The sequence below is a fragment of the Trachypithecus francoisi genome, unplaced genomic scaffold (genome assembly GCF_009764315.1).
Source record: "Trachypithecus francoisi isolate TF-2019V2 unplaced genomic scaffold, Tfra_2.0 Contig01554, whole genome shotgun sequence".
Classification (NCBI taxonomy): Eukaryota; Metazoa; Chordata; class Mammalia; order Primates; family Cercopithecidae; genus Trachypithecus; species Trachypithecus francoisi.
In genome coordinates, this window is record NW_022681439.1 from 2,259,103 (window position 1) to 2,277,428 (window position 18,326).

General features: G+C 38.6%; 1 protein-coding gene across 4 annotated transcripts in view; it reads left to right on the plus strand.

Annotated features, from left to right (window-relative positions):
- The window catches only part of MSRA (methionine sulfoxide reductase A), a 369,259-nt gene that overhangs the window by 24,394 nt on the left and 326,539 nt on the right, over nt 1-18,326 (plus strand). Inside the window, exons 1-2 of one of the 4 annotated variants that reach the window (XM_033176850.1) lie at nt 8,744-9,615; nt 9,816-9,890. The exons of 2 other annotated variants lie outside the window; for them this stretch is intronic. Coding sequence is in view for 1 of the 2 variants with exons in the window: in XM_033176849.1 (XP_033032740.1) it covers nt 9,603-9,615 (13 nt within the window). In the remaining variant the exon portion in view is untranslated. Of the gene's footprint in view, nt 1-8,743; nt 9,616-9,815; nt 9,891-18,326 lie in introns of those variants that run through there. One more of the 4 variants, XM_033176849.1, reaches the window with a different exon arrangement.

The following is an 18,326-nucleotide window of genomic DNA, read 5'->3' on the forward strand; positions in this document are numbered from 1 at the left end:
GTCACGTGTAAAGCATGGTTGTGTTTGCAAAGTGTCTTATCTTCCTACTAGACTTTAAGCGTCTTGAGGGTTGGAACCTTTCTGATGTGCCTCTGTGTTTCCCAGAGCTTTACTAATTTCAGCATACTATAAATACAATAAATACCTATGAAATGAGTATGTTTTTAGAACTTCTTTCTTAAGTGAAATGATATACATTTGGTTGGTTGGTGGATGACTCATGAACAGGTTGTTTCCTTCCTGTGTCCCTGGGAGAGCATGTCTGTGCTTCTGCCACAGCTCATGCATGGCCTGTATTTATAATTATTTGTTTGTACATCTGTCTGTCTTGAGCTCCATGATGGCAGGGGCTCCTTATCCCTTGGCTCATGCCCTGCAAGCAGTGGTCGTTCAGACAGTGCTGGAGAGAGTTGTTTGAGTGAATGGATGTGTCTAACACTTAAGGAATAGCGGGGAAAGGAGACCAGATCTGTGCTCTTTGGGGTTTCAGACTGTAGCTTTAAGGATCTAAATTTCCAGAGGGAAAGTAGGGAAATGGTCCATAACTCAGTTGTCTTCCATTTTCTGTCCTATGGGCTAGGTAGGTCTGTTCTTGATATGGTTGGTGGAGTGGCTGCCTGTCCCCGTCTTTAATCTCAGATGACAATATTAGCTTACGTTGTAAATATTCTGAGAGTGCCATACCCTCGAGGTTTCTTGTTAGGTTATTTCGTTAGGGAATGTTTTCCGAGATTGGCTTAAAGCAAAGGATTTTAAACTTTTTCTAAGAGAGACATGTTTATTTTAATTTTCATGGGTTTTGGCCGGGCGCGGTGGCTCAAGCCTGTAATCCCAGTACTTTGGGAGGCCGAGGCGGGCGGATCACGAGGTCAAGAGATCGAGACCATCCTGGCTAACACGGGGAAACCCCGTCTCTACTAAAAAAATACAAAAAGCTAGCCGGGCGAGGTGGCGGGCGCCTGTAGTCCCAGCTACTTGGGAGGCTGAGGCAGGAGAATGGCGTGAACCCGGGAGGCGGAGCTTGCAGTGAGCTGAGATCCGGCCACTGCACTCCAGCCGGGCGACAGAGCGAGACTCCGTCTCAAAAAAAAAAAAAAAAAAAAAAAAAAAATTTTCATGGGTTCTGCAAATGCAGTAGACTTTCTGACAAAATCTGTGGTAAACCTCATACATATAAATCACAGAAATGGAGGAATTAGGTAGGTGCAAAAGTAATTGCGGGTGTTGCCATTACTTTTAATGGCAAATACTTCAGTTAATGCAGGGGTGATCTAGAACCTCACCTGCTTATCATTTCTTTGTCCACTGTCAAAGCCCTGAAGCATCTGGGGGACTTTAGGGCTCCCTGGAAGGAAGTTTGAAAAACCCCAGGTGTAGAGGAAGTCTGTTCATTTTGACTTCCTGTTTCTTCCGCCACTCGCAAGAGACTTCTGGTAAGCCTGTTGAAAGACTTCCCGGTGCTGCCATTTGTAACCACCAACTGTGGGAACCCTAGTTCACTGTTGGTGGGGATGGATTTTGGTATAGCCGTTATGGAAAACAGGGTGAAGGTTCCTAAAGAAGTTAGAAATAGGACTTCCGTATGACCCAGTCATTCCTCTTCTGGGAATATACCAAAAGGAGATGAAATCAGTACCTTGTAAAGATGTCTGCCCTCCATTGTCTGCTGCAGCATTATTCACAATAGCTGAGATGTGGAAACAGATGTCTACCGAGGGAGGAGTTGGCCAGGCATGGTGGCTCACACCTGTAATCCCAGCATTTCTGGAGGCTGAAGTGGGCAGCTCACTTGAGGTCAGGAGTTTGAGACCAGCCCAGCCAACATGGTGAAACCTCATCTCTACTAAACATATAAAAATTAGCTGAGTGTGGTGGCTGCAAGCCTGCAGTCCCAGCTACTCTAGAGGCTGAGGCAGGAGAATTGCTTGAACCCGGGAGGATGAGGTTGCAGTAAGCTGAGATCACACTACTGTGCTCCAGCCTGGGCAACAGAGTGAGACTTCATCTCAAAAAAAAAAAAAAAAAAAAAAAAAGTCTATCAAGGGAGGAATAAGGACCATGTGGTATATGTATACAATGGCGTATTAGCCTTAAGAAAGAAGATCTTGCCATTTGCCACAGCATGGACAGACCTAAAGGATGTTATGCTAAGTGACATAAGCCACAGAGAAATATTACATAATCTCACTTATATGAAATATTTTTTAAAAAGATCTCAAATATTAATACACAGAGAATAAAGCAGCAGTTTCCATGGGTTGCAGGTAGGGAGAGGAATTGGGGAGATGTAGATCAAAGGATTAAAAAAAAAGCAGATATGTTGGACAAATGAGAGATCTAATGTACAACATGAGGACTAAAGTTATTAAAATTGTATTGTATTAGGGATTTTTGTTAAATAAGTAAATTTTAGCTGCTTTTGTCACACACATACACAGTAACCCTGAGATGATGGATTTGTTAGTCTGCTTCACTGTAGTAACCATTTTACTGTCTATATGTATCCCATAACATCACGTTGTAAAACTCAAATATACACAGTAAAATTTATTTTTTTTAAAAACAAAACTTCTAAGAATCACCTCCTTTTATGTTTCCCTTTTGTGTTCATTTTGACCTCCTCTTTGAGCTTGAATCAAAAGGTTTTGAGGCCACCAGTAAATCAGGTAAACAGTACAAACTGGAGGGAAAATGCCCCATATTTGTGAATTTGCCATTGCACATTCCCATGGACAGCGTCTGATGCGGGTGTAGAAAGCAGCATCCTGTCCAAGGACGTGGCTAGGAGGGGAAACCACAGCAGGTAGAAGATAGGTAGGTATTTGTCTTAGTCCGTTTTGTGTTGCTATAAAGGAATTTACTTGAGGCTGTGTAATTTATACAGAAAAGAAGTGTTCTTCGTTCACAGTTCTGCAGGCTGTATAAGAAATACGGCACTAGCATCTGCTGACCTCCGGTGAGGACCTTTGTGCTGCATCAAAACTTGGTGGAGAAGGTCAAAGGAGAAGCGAGCACCTGCGAAGAAGGACCAAACCCAAGGGGCGTCCTGGCTTTGTAACAACCTACTCTCAGGGAACAAGTCTATTTCTTTAGAAACAGTCTCATTTCATGAGAGTGAGAACTCACTTGATCCCTTGGGAATGGCACAAATCCGTTCCTGTGGGATATGCCCCTATGACCCAAATACCTCCCAGGAGGCCCCACCTCCCAATACCATCACACTGGGTATCAAATTTCAACTTGAGACTTGGTGAGAACAAGCAAACCACATCCAAACCACAGCCGCATGAAAGGAGATGAGTCAGATCTTGGGTTAGTACTGAAAAGGTCTGTGTGTGCCTGCTGGGATTCGTAGTGCACATAGAGAGCAAAGTGAGTCCTGGGAAGCAGAGACTGAACATGCAGAGGGGGCTAGGGCGTGTTAAAATTTGGAATTCCCTAGGGCCTGGCAGTGTGAGTTGGAAGACAAAAATGACTGGGTGCCTCTGGGAGGGCATAGCTGTCCAGGAGAGCAGAAGCTCTCAGAGCCAGAACCAAGGGAGCTGGCAGAGGGAGTGGTGTTTGGAAGGAACCAGGAATGCTGGAGTTGGCTGGGATGGAACCAAGAAGTCAAAACAGAGTAAGGCACTAGAGTTAGCTGGGCAGATTCCCGAAGCAGATTGAGGTGGATAAGCGTTTAGCTAATGTATAGTATTGCCTCTGTGTAAGAGGCTATAAAGGATTTTTGTGAGCTTACTTCGGGTTGTAACACCTGTAAATACTGGAGAGATGGACTGCAACTTTAAAAAAGTTGATAAAATTCACATACCATAAAACTTGTCATTTTATTATGTACAATCCAGTGGTTTTTCATGCATTCACTTTGTTGTGCAGACATCACCATTAAACCATAAAAATGTTTGGTTCACTCCAAAAAGAAACCCCATCGTCACTGGCAGTCACTTCCCGTTCTTCCTCTGCCCAGGCGCTGGCAACCAATAAGCTACGTTCTGTGTCGATGGACTTGTTTCTGCCGAACCTTTCATATATATGGAATCATACAATATGCGGACTTTTGTGTCTGGCTCTTTCATTTAGCGTACTTTTCCCAAGGCCCGTCCATGCTGTAGCATGTCAGTGCTTCCTTGCTTTGTGCTGTTGAGTAATATTCCAATGTATGGTCCAACAACCTTGTATCTCTTCACTAGCTGCTGGACATGGAGATTGTTTGCATTTTGGGTTATTCTGTGAACAGCACTTCTGCGGGCATTTGTGTATGCATTTTTGTCAAATGCTTTTCTGTGTGGAGATGATCATATGGGTTCTGTACATGGTTCTATTAGCATGGTATTTTACATCGATTGAGTTTCATATGTTGGACCGGTCTTGTATTCCTGGGATAAATCACACTTGGTCATGGCTTATAATCCTTTTTATATGTTGCTGTGTTCAGTCTGATAGTTTTTTATTCAGAATTTTTTCATCTATATTCATAAGGAATATTGGTCTGTAGTGTTTTAAATTTTTACTTAATGTTCATTATTCATTTTTAAAACCTGACAGAATTGTATATATGCTATAAAATATATTTTGAAATATGTATACATTGTAGAATAGCTAAATCAAGCCAATTATGTGCATTGCCTCACGTATTCTTTTTGTGATGTCCCATATTGCAGAGTCTTATTTTTTTTTTTTTTTTTTTTTTTTTTTTTTGAGACGGAGTCTCGCTCTGTCGCCCAGGCTGGAGTGCAGTGGCCGGATCTCAGCTCACTGCAAGCTCCGCCTCCCGGGTTTACGCCATTCTCTCGCCTCAGCCTCCCGAGTAGCTGGGACTACAGGCGCCCGCCATCTCGCCCGGCTAATTTTTTGTATTTTTTTAGTAGAGACGGGGTTTCACCGTGTTAGCCAGGATGGTCTCGATCTCCTGACCTCGTGATCCGCCCGTCTCGGCCTCCCAAAGTGCTGGGATTACAGGCTTGAGCCACCGCGCCCGGCCGAGTCTTATTTTTAAAGGCCAAATAGTATTCCATTTGCCATATGTATTTTCTTCGTTTATCTGTTGATGGACACTGAGGCTGATTTCATGTCTTGGCTATTATGAATAATGCTGCAGTGAACATGGGAGTGCAGATTGTCTTCAGTATACTGATTTCATTTTCTTTGGGTATATACTCAGAAGTGAGATTGCTGGATTATATGGCAGTTGTAGTTTTTTTTGAGGTGGAGTTTTGCTCTTGTCACCCAGGCTGGAGTGCAATGGTGTGATCTCGGCTCACTGCAACCTCCGCCTCCCAGGTTCAAGTGATTCTCCTGCCTCAGCCTCCCAAGTAGCTGGGATTAAAGGTGCATGCCACCACGCCCGGCTAACTTTTGTGTTTTTAGTAGAGATGGGGTTTTGCCATGTTGGCCAGGCTGGTCTCGAACTCCTGTCCTCAGGCAGTCTGCTTGCCTCAGCCTCCCAAAGTGTTGGGATTACAGGTGTGAGCCACTGTGCCCGGCCGGTAGTTCTATTTTTAATTTTTGAGGAACCTCCATACTGTTTTCCATAGTGGCTGTATTAATTCATATTCCTTTCAATGGTGTAGATGGTTCCCTCTTCTCCACATTCTTGCCAATACTTGTTTTTGTTGATCTTTTTCATAATAGCCATTCTAATAGATGTGAGGTAAAGGGTCTGTAGTAGTCTTGCAGTGTCTTTGCTGATATTCTGTATTTGTTTTCTTGTTCTTTATTTCATTTATCTCCACTCTAGTCTTTATTATTTCTTCATTATTTAGGAATGTTATTTAATTTCCATATATTTGTGATTTTTCCTTTCTTTTTTTTTTTTTGTCTGTATTGAGTTCTACTTTTATTTCATTGTGGTTGGAAAACACACTTTGACTCAATCATTTTAAATTTATTGAGGTTCATTTTATAACCTTAAACATGTTGTCTGCTGGAGGAAGTTCCATGTGTCATTAAGCATGTACATTCTGACCGGGCACGGTGGCTCATGCCTGTAATCCCAGCACTTTGGGAGGTCGAGGTGGGCAGATCACGAGGTCAAGAGATCGAGACCATCCTGGCCAACACAGTGAAACCCCATCTCTACTAAAAATACAAAAATTAGCTAGGCATGGTGGTGGCTGCCTTTAGTCCCAGCTACTTGGGAGGCTGAGGCAGGAGAATCGCTTGAACCTAGGAGGTGGAGGTTGCAGTGAGCTGAGATCGTGCCACTGCACTCAGCCTGGTGACAGAGTGAGACTCCCTCTCCAAAAAAAAAAAAATTCTGCTGTTGGGTATATTGCTCGGTAGATGTCTGTTGGTACTAGTTGATTTATAGTGTTGGTCAAGTTTTCTATTTCCTTGCTGATCTTTTTTCTAGCAGTTGTGGAATGAAAGGTATTGAAGTCTCCAACTATCATTGTTGAATTACCTATTTTTCCCTTCAATTATTTTAGATTTTGCTTTGTGTATTTTGGGGCTCTGTTCTTACGTATGTTTATATTGGTTGTCTCTTCTTGATGAATTAACCCTGTTAGCATTTTAAAATGTCCTTCTTTATCTCTAGTAGCAAGAGTTTTCTTAAAGTCTGTTTTGCCTGTTAGTATAACTATTCCAGCTCTCTCTGGGTTTCTGTTTGCATGGTATATAAACCTTTTTGTGTCTTTGAGTATAAAATGTGTCTTTTGTAGACAGCATATAGTTGAATTATGTTTTAAAATTTTAATCCATTCTACCAATCTGTGTCTTTTAATTGGAATGTTTAATTCATTTAAGTTTAATGCAATTACTGATGAGATAGGATTTATTTATGCTATTTGGCTATATTCAATGTATCTCTGTCTTTTTTGTTCTTCTATTACTGCCTTATTTTATGTTAAAATATTTTCTCAAGTAACATTTTAATTTCCTTGCCATTTATTTTCCTCTATATTGTTGAGTTATTTGCTTAGTGGTTGCCCTGGGGATTACAGTTAACATCTTAATTTATAACAATCTAATTCAGATTAATGCCAACTTAATAATATACAAAAACTTTGCTCCTATATAGCTCTGTTCTATTCCTTCTTTACTCTTATTGTCACATATTACCTCTTTATACATTGTGTGCTTTTCAACATAGGTTTATAACAACAGTTTTATGCTTTTGTCATTTAAATCAGACAGAAAAGAGTACATTTACCCCATTTTAAATATTTTAGAAATGTTTAAGAATATTAAAAAATATAAACTATATTGCATGTTTTTAAAATACATTTATTTGTATTTTAAAATAATTTGTATTTGTATTACTATTTGTAAAATATTCACTTCTGCAGTTACCTTTATACTTACTCCTATATTTCTTCATTGATTTGATTTACTGTCTAGTGTCTTTTCATTTCAGCTTGGTGGAAACGTTCCTGTATTTCTTGTAGAGCAAGTCTGCTAGTAATGAACTCTGTTTTTATCTGGAATGTCTTAATGTCTCCTTCATTTTCGAAGAATAGTTTTGCTGACATAGAATTCTTAGTTGACAGTTATTTTCCTTTCAGCTCTTTGACTATGTTATCCCACTGCTTTCTGGTCTCCATGGTTTTCAATGACAAATCGGCTGTTAATCTTACCGAGGATTCCTTGCACATGATGAGTCACTTCTCCCATGCTGCTTTCAAGAGTCTCTTTAGTCTTTGGCTACTAACAGGTTATTGGTTTTGAACTACAAATTCACTGTTAGCCTGCCCACGTTTCATCATCCCTATTTGAAAGGACAGCACAGGATGCTTTTGTCAGTGCTTTAGTTCAACCCTTATGATACCTCTGTAGCATTTTTTTGATCTACCAACTTTATGGCTTAGTAATATGTGGTTTTGTTTTTCACTGTCATTCAGAGTAATATTTATGTGATCTGTTCCCATAACTTATTCACTTAATAGGTTTGAACACCTGTATATGGAAGGCTCTATGCAAGACTTTATTTTCTTAGATAAGTGACACATAATCCTAATTGTGAGGATGACACATTTGATTGGCAAAGCACACATACTTAACTAATGACTATGCAGTTAGGATGAAGGTGTACTATGTGCATAAACATAGTAGTTTGGGAGCAGAGAGTAGGAAGTCACTGATTTTCATATTTGGTAGATGAGCATACTGAGGAGATTACATAGATTAGCAATTTGAGACCTTGAGTTATTTAAATTTGAAAGTGACAGAATCAAAGACTAGAAGTCACTCTTCTGGGTTCTTTCTATGAAACAATGATGATTCTAGAATGTGGCTATTTTCTATGTTCAAGCCTCACAGGTAAAAGTGATTTCTTAAACCAGGTAAGTGTGTGAACCACAGACTGGCTGTTTTGCTTCAAAAGGTGTTTATGGTAAAAATAAAAGCAAACAGTACTTATTTAATCTTATTATATTGTATTAATATGAATTAAGTAAACAAGTGACTATGTTAGAACCTGAGGTGTCAAAATATGAAAAGATACCTACTCTTATTAAATTTACCCTAGATGTTTTATTTTTCTTTTTTATTGTTATTTGTTTTGTCAGAAGAACTCCTCTCCTCCCTCCATCTGTAGTAAAATTTTGAATAGGTACAGTTTGTATTAGAGCCTCCTTAAAAATAAAGTTACAGATCAATCAAAACTATATTCATTCTCCATAGGATAAAGCATGACATTTCTGGGCATACAGTTTTAATTTTAATCTGCTTGCCTCCGTTTCTATTCTCCCATGAGTCTTTGCAGCAGGACAAGGAAAAGCAAGTCTTATAAAAAGAAATACAGTATGTGGTGCTTATTAAAGTTACATACATCTCTTCTCACAGGAGAAATGTGATTTATTGCAGGTTGTGCATATGTCGCATATGGACATTTCTAGGGAACAGATTCCTTATTGCTGAGCAGTGAATGGCTTCTAGTACTCCATTATTGCTCCGGGAACATGTTAGTAATAATTATGAAAGGTAGAATACCATGAAATCTGTAAGGTGATTTGGCAGAAGTCGATGCTGTTGGTGCCAGGATTTGGGTACCGTACCACGGTTTCCTGTTTTAAAATGTATTAATTGATCCGCAAAGGACATCTTTTGGAGACAAGAATTCAGACAGACTGGCACAGCCTGGACCTCCGCCAAGACTGCTCGGAAGGTTGCCATACTGGGAGCAAAAGAGTGAGAGAGAAAAAGAGGGAGAGAGAGAGGCAGAGGGAGAGCTGAGGAAAGAAAAAAAGGCAAGACTTGGCACAGCTCAGTCAAATCAGCTTCTTTTGTCTGCTTTCTCGGCTTGAGCTTCAGGAAAGAAAACCGTCCTGGGGTACAGAAAAACTCAGAACTTTTTGGTTTTCAAACTTAGAAGGCTTTTTAAGTCTCTTGGGCTATTTGAAAGTGTTGGTACATACAATGACGTTTAGTCACCAGTATTAAGGGAAATAAAAGCCTTTTTCAAAACGAAGCTTCCACAGTGTCCATGCATTTGGGAAATACCATATTTGATTTTTTGCATGTATGATTATACCATGAGAGACAGGATTAATATAGAAGATGGCAAGGCAAATTTCTAATAGAGGGAATATTAATTTTCTACAAAATAAAGTTTGTTCATCAACACAAACCTGCTTTCAAATCAAATCAGAAAGACATCCTTCGGAATGTGTTCAGAACGTAAGTTTTTAGATTTTATTTTATTTTATTTTTAGACATTTATAGATATTAACTTTTCAAGGAGCCTTTCTAAGATTTTCTGCAGCCCAGCCAGGAAGTCAGAGTAAAAGTTGTTTTATCCATGTGTTTAAGAAAACGTTTTCTTAAAGCAACAGCTTTTATTTCTGCTGCTTCATGCTGTCCTAAACTACATCCCCCAGCAATTAGTGACAACACTGAAGACCAGAAAGGCAAGCTGAAGACACCAGACTTCGCTTGAAGGGCAAACAAGAAATGTGAGCTTGGTCATTATTTTTTTGTGTGTCTTTGCTCTGAACCATTTTTGGGAGGTGGGTGGGGAGGTGTCTATGTCTAAGAGATGTATGCGATTAGTGAATTCTCATTGTGAGAAGGAAATGATGAAAGGTGATTTTTATGATGTTGGCAGAAATGGCTGGGAATGGTAGAGAATAGAAATTTAAATCTTTTGGAGAAGAAGTGGTGAGCTGTCTTTGCAATACTTGGAGAAAAATTCCTTAATTTTGGTTGATTAGATTTTATAATTAAACGATTCTGGTTCTCTCAAAATGTTTTAAGTAGAAGGAAAATTTAGAAAGTTTACCGATTTTCTTTTTAATACTACCTGGTGTTTTACTTAGATATATACTTTATATCTAATTTCTGAACAATAAATCCTTCCTATTAGGCCTGATTGTGGTTGGATTGTGATAGTTCTGTTCTTAAAAATCAGCATTATTGTAAGAGAGGTTAACTGTAAGGCATGTGTTACTGTGGACCACCCTCATTGTAAGTATTCTGTTTTTAAAGAGAGTTTGAGTTGTAGGATTAGGTTATGACTTCCTATAATCATGTATTTTCTTTTTATTTTATATGCTGAAAGAATACAGGAAAATTGTATCTGTTCACATAAGTACTCATCATTTTGGGCAGTATGAAAGACTGCCCCTGGATCTGTGCTTTTGTTTTGAGTATGTAATCATTGATTTGTTAATCCTTTGACAATAAAAACCTGTCTATAGCTTTCCATTATTGCGCGCCTTAAATGATCAATTGTTTCAGATGTTTTTTATAAAATTATAGTGACACATCAGCAATCCTGAAAATGGCATTTAATATATAAATATGATTGAAAAATATATGAAATCAGAGGAGTTTGAACAGTTAAGCTTAAGTATATTCTTCAACTTTTTAATTAATCAACATTTTGATTTTCAGTAAAATGAAATCACTTAACGTTTATGTGTGTTGCCAAAATGACAACCTTTGTTTAATAAGCTCCTTTATACACTACCTCGCTGATACTCCTAAAATGGACGCCAAGACATGAAAGACATGCTGATAGGCACTGGGAAGGAAATGTTTGCCTGACTGCAGTCTTCCTTTTTGAATTGATTACAGGATCATTCATGCCTATACTAAAAACAACAATATATGAAACAAAAAGAAAGTTCAGTAAATAAGTTTAAATGAGAGCTTCATTTCAATACTGACCGTCTTATTGCCGATTTAGATGTACTTCCATTTACTTCTTAAACATTTAACATAACTTCTTGCCTCTTAGGTTTACTAAATATATAACTTATTTAATTTTTTAAGGCCATTTTTTCTTGAAGTTAAAATAATTTTGCCAGCTGATTTCTTAACTTCTTTGCAGCGAACTCAGAACAAACTTATATCCAAACTATTTCATGTCCAATTATTTTCTAACAGTATGATCAAAAGTAGGTGAATTAAAAGACAAATATGTCAGAATATGCCTTAAGAAATGTTAAATTTTTCAATACTGGTAAAACTACATTTTACAGAGTGTATTAAACTTAAAATTTGATAAATATTAGTTATTATAGTCACTGAAGTTTCCTACCAGTAGATTCTCTCTGGCCTACTCATTACATAGCTTTAAAATGAAAGAAAATCTCCTATAAAGATGTTCCTTGTAAACCGGGTGTAATAGACATGTCTTTGTGCAAGCTTTTGTTTTTAAAAAATATAATTAAGAAGTTGCGTTGATTACATTTTTTTAAAAAGACATTTAGTTGTAGCATAATGCATGCTTTTTTTCTTTTAGACCTTTTGTACTGCAAACACATTGACATTTAGGTTATTAACTATTTCCACATTAGTATTAATATTTCAAATCTTATTTTAAAGTATATAAATACTAGTGGTTTGATTGTAAATGCACTCTATCTCAGCTCATATTTATTGTTGTTTGAATTGTATAATATTGCGAAGTAAAATTATTAAGGCAGAAATGCATTAATATTTAACTGCTACTTGATGCCTATTATTAAATTCCATTTTGATGTATGTACCTGAACATGCAAGCACATTATTCTACAAATTAATGCCAACTTCTCAGGGAGCGTTAGTCCAGTATTTTATAATTACTGACTCATTTATTCATTTAATTAACAAATGTTTATTGAGCACTCAAATATGCTAATATTTTATTGATAAAGTTATTTTGGGTAACGGGGATGGAAGAGGGAATAGATTTAAAATAAAGTTTAAACGCCTAGATAGAAAAAGGCAGTACTATAATGAGATTTATTTCAACAAAATATGTTCACTTTTCTTGCACAATACACATATTGTAGAGTGTGATTATAAAAAATCAGGAGATTAATTGTATTACACGTAGCTGTAAGAATCTTGTTTTATGACTATTTTGGTTGTTACATTTTATTGGCCAAAAAACTTGAGTTGTTCAAGTCTTCTGACAGACGTGTAAAATAAGCAATTCAAATCTGGGAGGAAGAAACTAAGATTGAGCCACTGCTCATATGCTGGATCTTACATATGTCAAAGCAGGTGTAATTGAACCTTCCAAGATGTGGCTACAATGTAAACAACAGTGGCCTGTTTATGTGGGATTTTTTCTTTCCTTTGTTTTCTGTGGTGAGACAAAGGAGGAAGATAAGGCCCAGCCCACATCCTGAGGCCAGCATGGCCCTTCGAAAGAAAGTTGGCTAGGGGTGGTGTGTTTTAAATGGACCGATCAGTTCACTTTCTATATTCTAGTGGTTTGCGTGTGTGTGAATGTGTGTGTGAGAGAGAGAGTGCATTTAACTCAGTGGCCTAACTTTATTCCATGCAGTTGTTCTCTGATACAAAAAGGAGGCATAGGTTCATCTTTGAAGAGGAGATAAAAGTCACGTGATCCGAGGAGATGTGCTTGTAGGCTGCTTTGGTCGCCCAGGCGTGAGGCAGAGCTGCTGGCCCATGGAATGGAGATGAGAAGTGTCTCGGCCGCGGGTATACACTGCTGAGGTTATTCAGCAGATGCTCCCAGAGGACTTGCTCTGTGCCAGGCAAAAGGTAGAATAGCTGCCCACAGGAATTCCTGATGTAGTTGGGTAGAGGAGAGGATAGGAATAATTGATGAAGGCGGATACCTTTTCAGGTTACCAAATACCTTCGCCTGTTATTCTGTGTAATCCAAGCAGCCATGCTGGGCACGGACTGGTACGCAATGGCCACTTAATAAATATGTATTCAAGAAATAAACTGAGTGGTGAACTAGAGTAGTATCTTCTTGAGTCTTATTTGACGAAGAGAGAGTTTTTTCCTTCATGGATGGGAAAACAAAAATTGCTCTGCTTTCTTTCTTGTTTCTCTGTTGCTGGTTATGGGTTTAGAGGGGTGCCGCAGAGGGCCACGTGATTTGTGACCATGTTAGGCTCTCTTGCGGTGGCCATTGGAGAAGATATAAAACAAGGACTGGCCTGGTGTGGGGTGGACCTGGACACTTGTTTCTCTCTGGCCAGCTGTCCGTTGTCTTGCATTCCCTGTGTCCTCATTTTCCCAAAGGATCCCATACTGTACCTTAGGACTTGGTGGTGTGGCCCGAGCATGCAGCCTGCCAGTGGAATGCCCAGTGAGTTTAAAGTGTTTCTTTTGAGGGCAGGACAAAGGCAGAGGAGATTGAGACAGAGAAGGTGGTGAGGGCAGTTGCGCAGAGCTGAGGGCGCTGCCCAGCAAGCAGCTTCAGTCCTGTTGTAGATGCAGCACCAGGGGGCTGTGAGGGAGCGAGGATGAGTGTGGGGTCCTGAGTTAGACTGCAGTATCAGCAACTGCAGGCGTTGAGAGGGCATAACGTGTTATTGGGGGGGCTGCCTGAGGGGATGTAAATGGGTTGCTGAGGCCAGTTCATGTCGAACAGCATCTTTCTGGGTCTTTCTCCAGGGAGATTCTGATGCCCAGGAGAGGGAGAGGCAGGAGTCAGGGTCATTGTGTCCAGTTCTGTGTCCAAGGCAGTGAGGAGCTGGAATTTAGTCTCTGCTTTGCTGCCCAAGCCCTGTGCCTTGATCTGCTGCAGGAAGGTCCCAAGTCCCCATTGTGCTTGTGGAGGTTCTGGGGTGCATACACGCTTGTGATTGGAATAGCAGGTATTGGGAGAAGGTCAAAGGTCTGTGACCAGGGAGGGTGATGTTCCAGTATCTGACCATGGAGTTGAGTCTAGGGGGTGAGGGGATGTGATCAGAAGTGTTCTAGAGAACATGGTGAAACAGGGAAGGATGAGTAAGTAGAAATTTAGATCAAGTGAAAGAAAAGATTCTGAGAGTACTGGAGTTAGGAGTTTATTCTGAAACTCATCAGGTTATGAATAATTGTACCACCTCTGCAAGGCTCAACTTAAAAGTTTGGCCATTATTTTATTTCTCAGACTATTTTATTTCTCCAAAAGCAAGCAGAAAGTGAAAAAAGTTACCTGTGTGTGTTCTGTATTTCACATTGTCAGAGGAGATGAACATTTTCTCCTCTTACAGTTAAGACTCTTAGTCCTATACAATTAGAATACCCCTTATGTATGAATCTGGAGATTTTGTGCAAAATGTTGAAGAATTAGTCCCTCTGGAGTGATGCCATTCTTTTATCCTTGTCTATCAATATCATTTGTATCTCTTTTCCTATTAGCCCTTCTAAATTATTGTACCTTATCTGAAAAGATCAACGTGTTCTCAAAGACCTAGGAGTGTTTCACCTCAGCTGTATTCATGGGAAAGCTGCCTTTGAAACAAATAGTCCTTTACCATCATGAGTTAGAGATAATGTTTCTCAGCATCTCCCCAACTTGAGTTTGAATTTTGACTCAATTTTTTGGTTGCGGGACTTTGGCCAAGTTATAGAAACCCGATTTCTTCATCTGTAGAACAGGGATCATGGTATTTCCCTCACAAGATTTTGGGAGGAGAAATAAGGAAATACATGCAAAGCTCTTAGCATAGTGTCTGGTATGTAGTAAATACTTAAAAAATTGTAGATATTATTAAAAAAATTTTTTTTTAATTTTTAGAAATTGATAAAATTTGCATAACGTGTATTTTACTGTCTTAACCATTTTTCAGTGGTATCAGGTACATTCACATTGTTATGCTACCATTGCCGTCATCAAGCCACAGAAGTCTTTTCATCTTGCAAAACCAAAATTCTGTACCCATGAACAATCACTTTCTATTCTTCCCTTCCCCAAACCCCCCAACAGAGTCGTGGCAACCACAATTCTGTTTTCTGTCTCTATGAATTTGACTACTTCAGGTACCTCGTATAAGTGGAATCATGCAGTGTTTGTCTTTTTGTGACTGGCTTCTTTCACTTAGCATAATGTCCTCAGGATTCATCCATGTTTTAGCACGTGTTAGAATTTCCTTCTTTTATAAGGCTGAATAATAGTCTATTGTATGGACAGACCTCATTTTCTTTCTCCGTTCATCTGCGGTGGAAACTGGGGTTGCTTCCACCTTTTGGCTATTGTGAATAATGGTGCTATGAACATGAGTGCACAGGTATCTCTTTGAGCTCCTGTTTCTAATTCTTTTGGGTGTATCCGCAAAAGTGGAATTCTGGGTTGACAGTTTCTTTTCTTCAGCACAGCTTCCGTTGTACCCCCTTCTTTTGCCTTTGTGGTTTCTGATGAGAAATGTGTCATTTGAATTGTTTTGACCTTCAGCTAAGATGTCCTTTTTCTCTCACTACTTTCACAATCTTGCTCTGTCCTTAGTTTTCAAGGGGTGTGTTATGTTGTGCCTTTTTGTGGATTTCTTTGGGTGTATGCTGTTTGGGGATCATTCACCTTCTCGAATATGTAGGTTTATGTCTTTTGCTAAATTGGGGAAGTTTTCAGGCGTTATTTCTTTGAGTACTTCTCCAGGTGTGCCCTTTTTCTCCTTTCCTTCCAAGACTTGGAGGATGTGAATGTTAAAACTTTGTTATAATTCTACCAGGGCTTGATACTGATTATTTTTTAAGTCTATTTTCTCTTTACTGTTCAGATTGGGTAATTTCTATTGTTCTTACCTTCAGATTCACCTATTCTTTCCTTTATCATCTTCATTCTGCTGTTTAGCTCACCTAGTGAGTTTTAATTTCAGTTATTGTATTTTATCTGCTGTGTCTTTACTGAGACTGTTTTTAAAATTTTTTTCCTGCCCATTTTTGATTGTTTGTTGAAACATGTTTATAATGGCTACTTTCAAATCCTTGTCAGATAATTCCAACATCTGTGCCATCTCAGTGTTGGCATCTGTTGACTAGCTTTTCTCATTTAAATTGAGATTTTCCTGGTTCTTGGTATGATAAATGATTTTGATTATATCCAGGCATGTTAGGTACTGTGCTATGAGACTGGATTTTATTTAAGCCTTCTGTGTTAACAAACCTTCTCCGACACTGTGCTAGCAGGGGAAAGGGGGGCACTCTCATTTTGTGAGGTGGGGGAGTAGGAGGGTACCTTATTATTGCTAGGTGAGAGTGGAATTCAGGCTACCTATAGTTGATGCTGTTATTTTTATTGATAGGTTTGTACTTAGTGCAGTAACCTGGACGGTGTCTGAGCTGTGTATTCCTTAAATTTAGTTTATGTTGTTGGTGCTACTTGTGTTTGATAACTTGTTTAATGATAGTTACATTCTCAAATTAGGGACTGAGGCTTCTTTAATCACTAGCTACCCAGAGATTAGTATGTGTTTGCCACTAGCACATTGAATAAAAGAGTATAAGAGATGACATTATAGTTTCTATTTTATTAATTTAGAAAATTTATTTTTAAAATGAGAGAATACCCTACCTGGGTAGGATGTCCATTTTTTTTTTTTTTTGGTATTAACATGCGAGGTTTTATCAGACTTTTGCAACTTATTTTTAGAAGAGGTCGATATATTAAAAATAGTCAGAAGAAGCAGATTTGACTGAAGGCTTTAAAAATGTCAGTGATAAAGTATTCTATTTCATTTGTGAATTCAAACCTGTAGCTTCAGGTCAGTAACACAGATCTTAAAGATGATGCATATAACTTTGGAATAATACATTGTCAGGGTTCTTACTGGTCATCTGTGCTGTAACATTGACAGTGTGAGATCCCAGTTGTGCATCCCTTACTAACTGGATAATCTTGGGAAAATCTCCAGAACTCTAAAGGTTGACTTTTCCTATAAGTGAAATGGCTGTCATAATACCAATATCAAAGGGTTGTTCAGAATATTAAATGAGATAATGTGCCTGAAAGCAATTTAGCTGATAGGTATCACAAACATGGGAGATAATTACCTAGTTTAGTTACTACAGACACATGAGGGTGATAGATAATGTACCTAATTCTGTATGCTTTTCAACTCTGCATTCCAATAGACTGTTATATATGTATATATTTAAAACGCTTTAAAATTATTTAAATATGGAAGACCTTCAAACATATAGCAAATTATTAAATACAATAAATACACATATACCCATTATCCAGAAGTGACAAATGCCATATTTATTTTCCTCAGATGTTAAAAAAACACATTAACGATATAACTAAAGCCTTATTCTCTCACTTCTGAAGTTGGTGTAGAACACTTTCATGTGCATTTTTGTGGAATTACTGCATATACATGTAGCCATAAACAATCTATTTTACATGTTTAAAAACTTAGAATATTTTATACTGTTGCTATCCTTTTGCAGTTGAAATTAGATATTTCTGAGCGTTATCTCTATTGCTAATGCAGGTATAAGGCTGTAGAGTGTCTCATTTTAGTGTAGCCATTCTTCTGTGGATGGGCATTTAGAGATCTACCTTGTGCTCCCCATGCTGTCATGACCCTCCTACACATCTAGGTGATCTCTAAGGGAGGACTTAGAAATGGAGCCCAGTTTCTGAATATTTCAGCTTTACTCGGTAATGCCACACCATTCTCCCAACCATTTGTACTGTGAACCCAAAAGTGTTTGAGACAGGTCTCAATCAATTTAGAAAGTTTATTTTGCCAAGGTTAAGGATGCATCTGTGATAGCCTCAGGACGTCCTGACATGTGCCCAGGGTGGTTGGGGTGCAGTTTGGTTTTATACCTTTTAGGGAGACATATAACACATCAATCAATACCTGCAAGTTGCACACTGGTTTGATCTGGAAGGGCAGGACAACTTGAAGCAGGGGCTTCTAGGGCATAGGTAGATTTAAAAATTTTGATTGGCAGCTGATTGAAAAAATTATCCTCAATAAGAAGGAATGTCTGGGTTATGATAAGGGGTTGTGAGGACCAAGGTTTTATCATGCAGATGAAACCTCCTGGTAGCAGGTTTCAGAGAGAATAGATTATTAATGTTTCTTATCAGACTTAAGGTCTGTGTTGATATTAATGCTGGTCTGCTTTTCCTGAATTCCAAAAGGGAGAAGGATATAATGAGGCATGTCTATCTCCCCTTCACATCATAGCCTGAACTG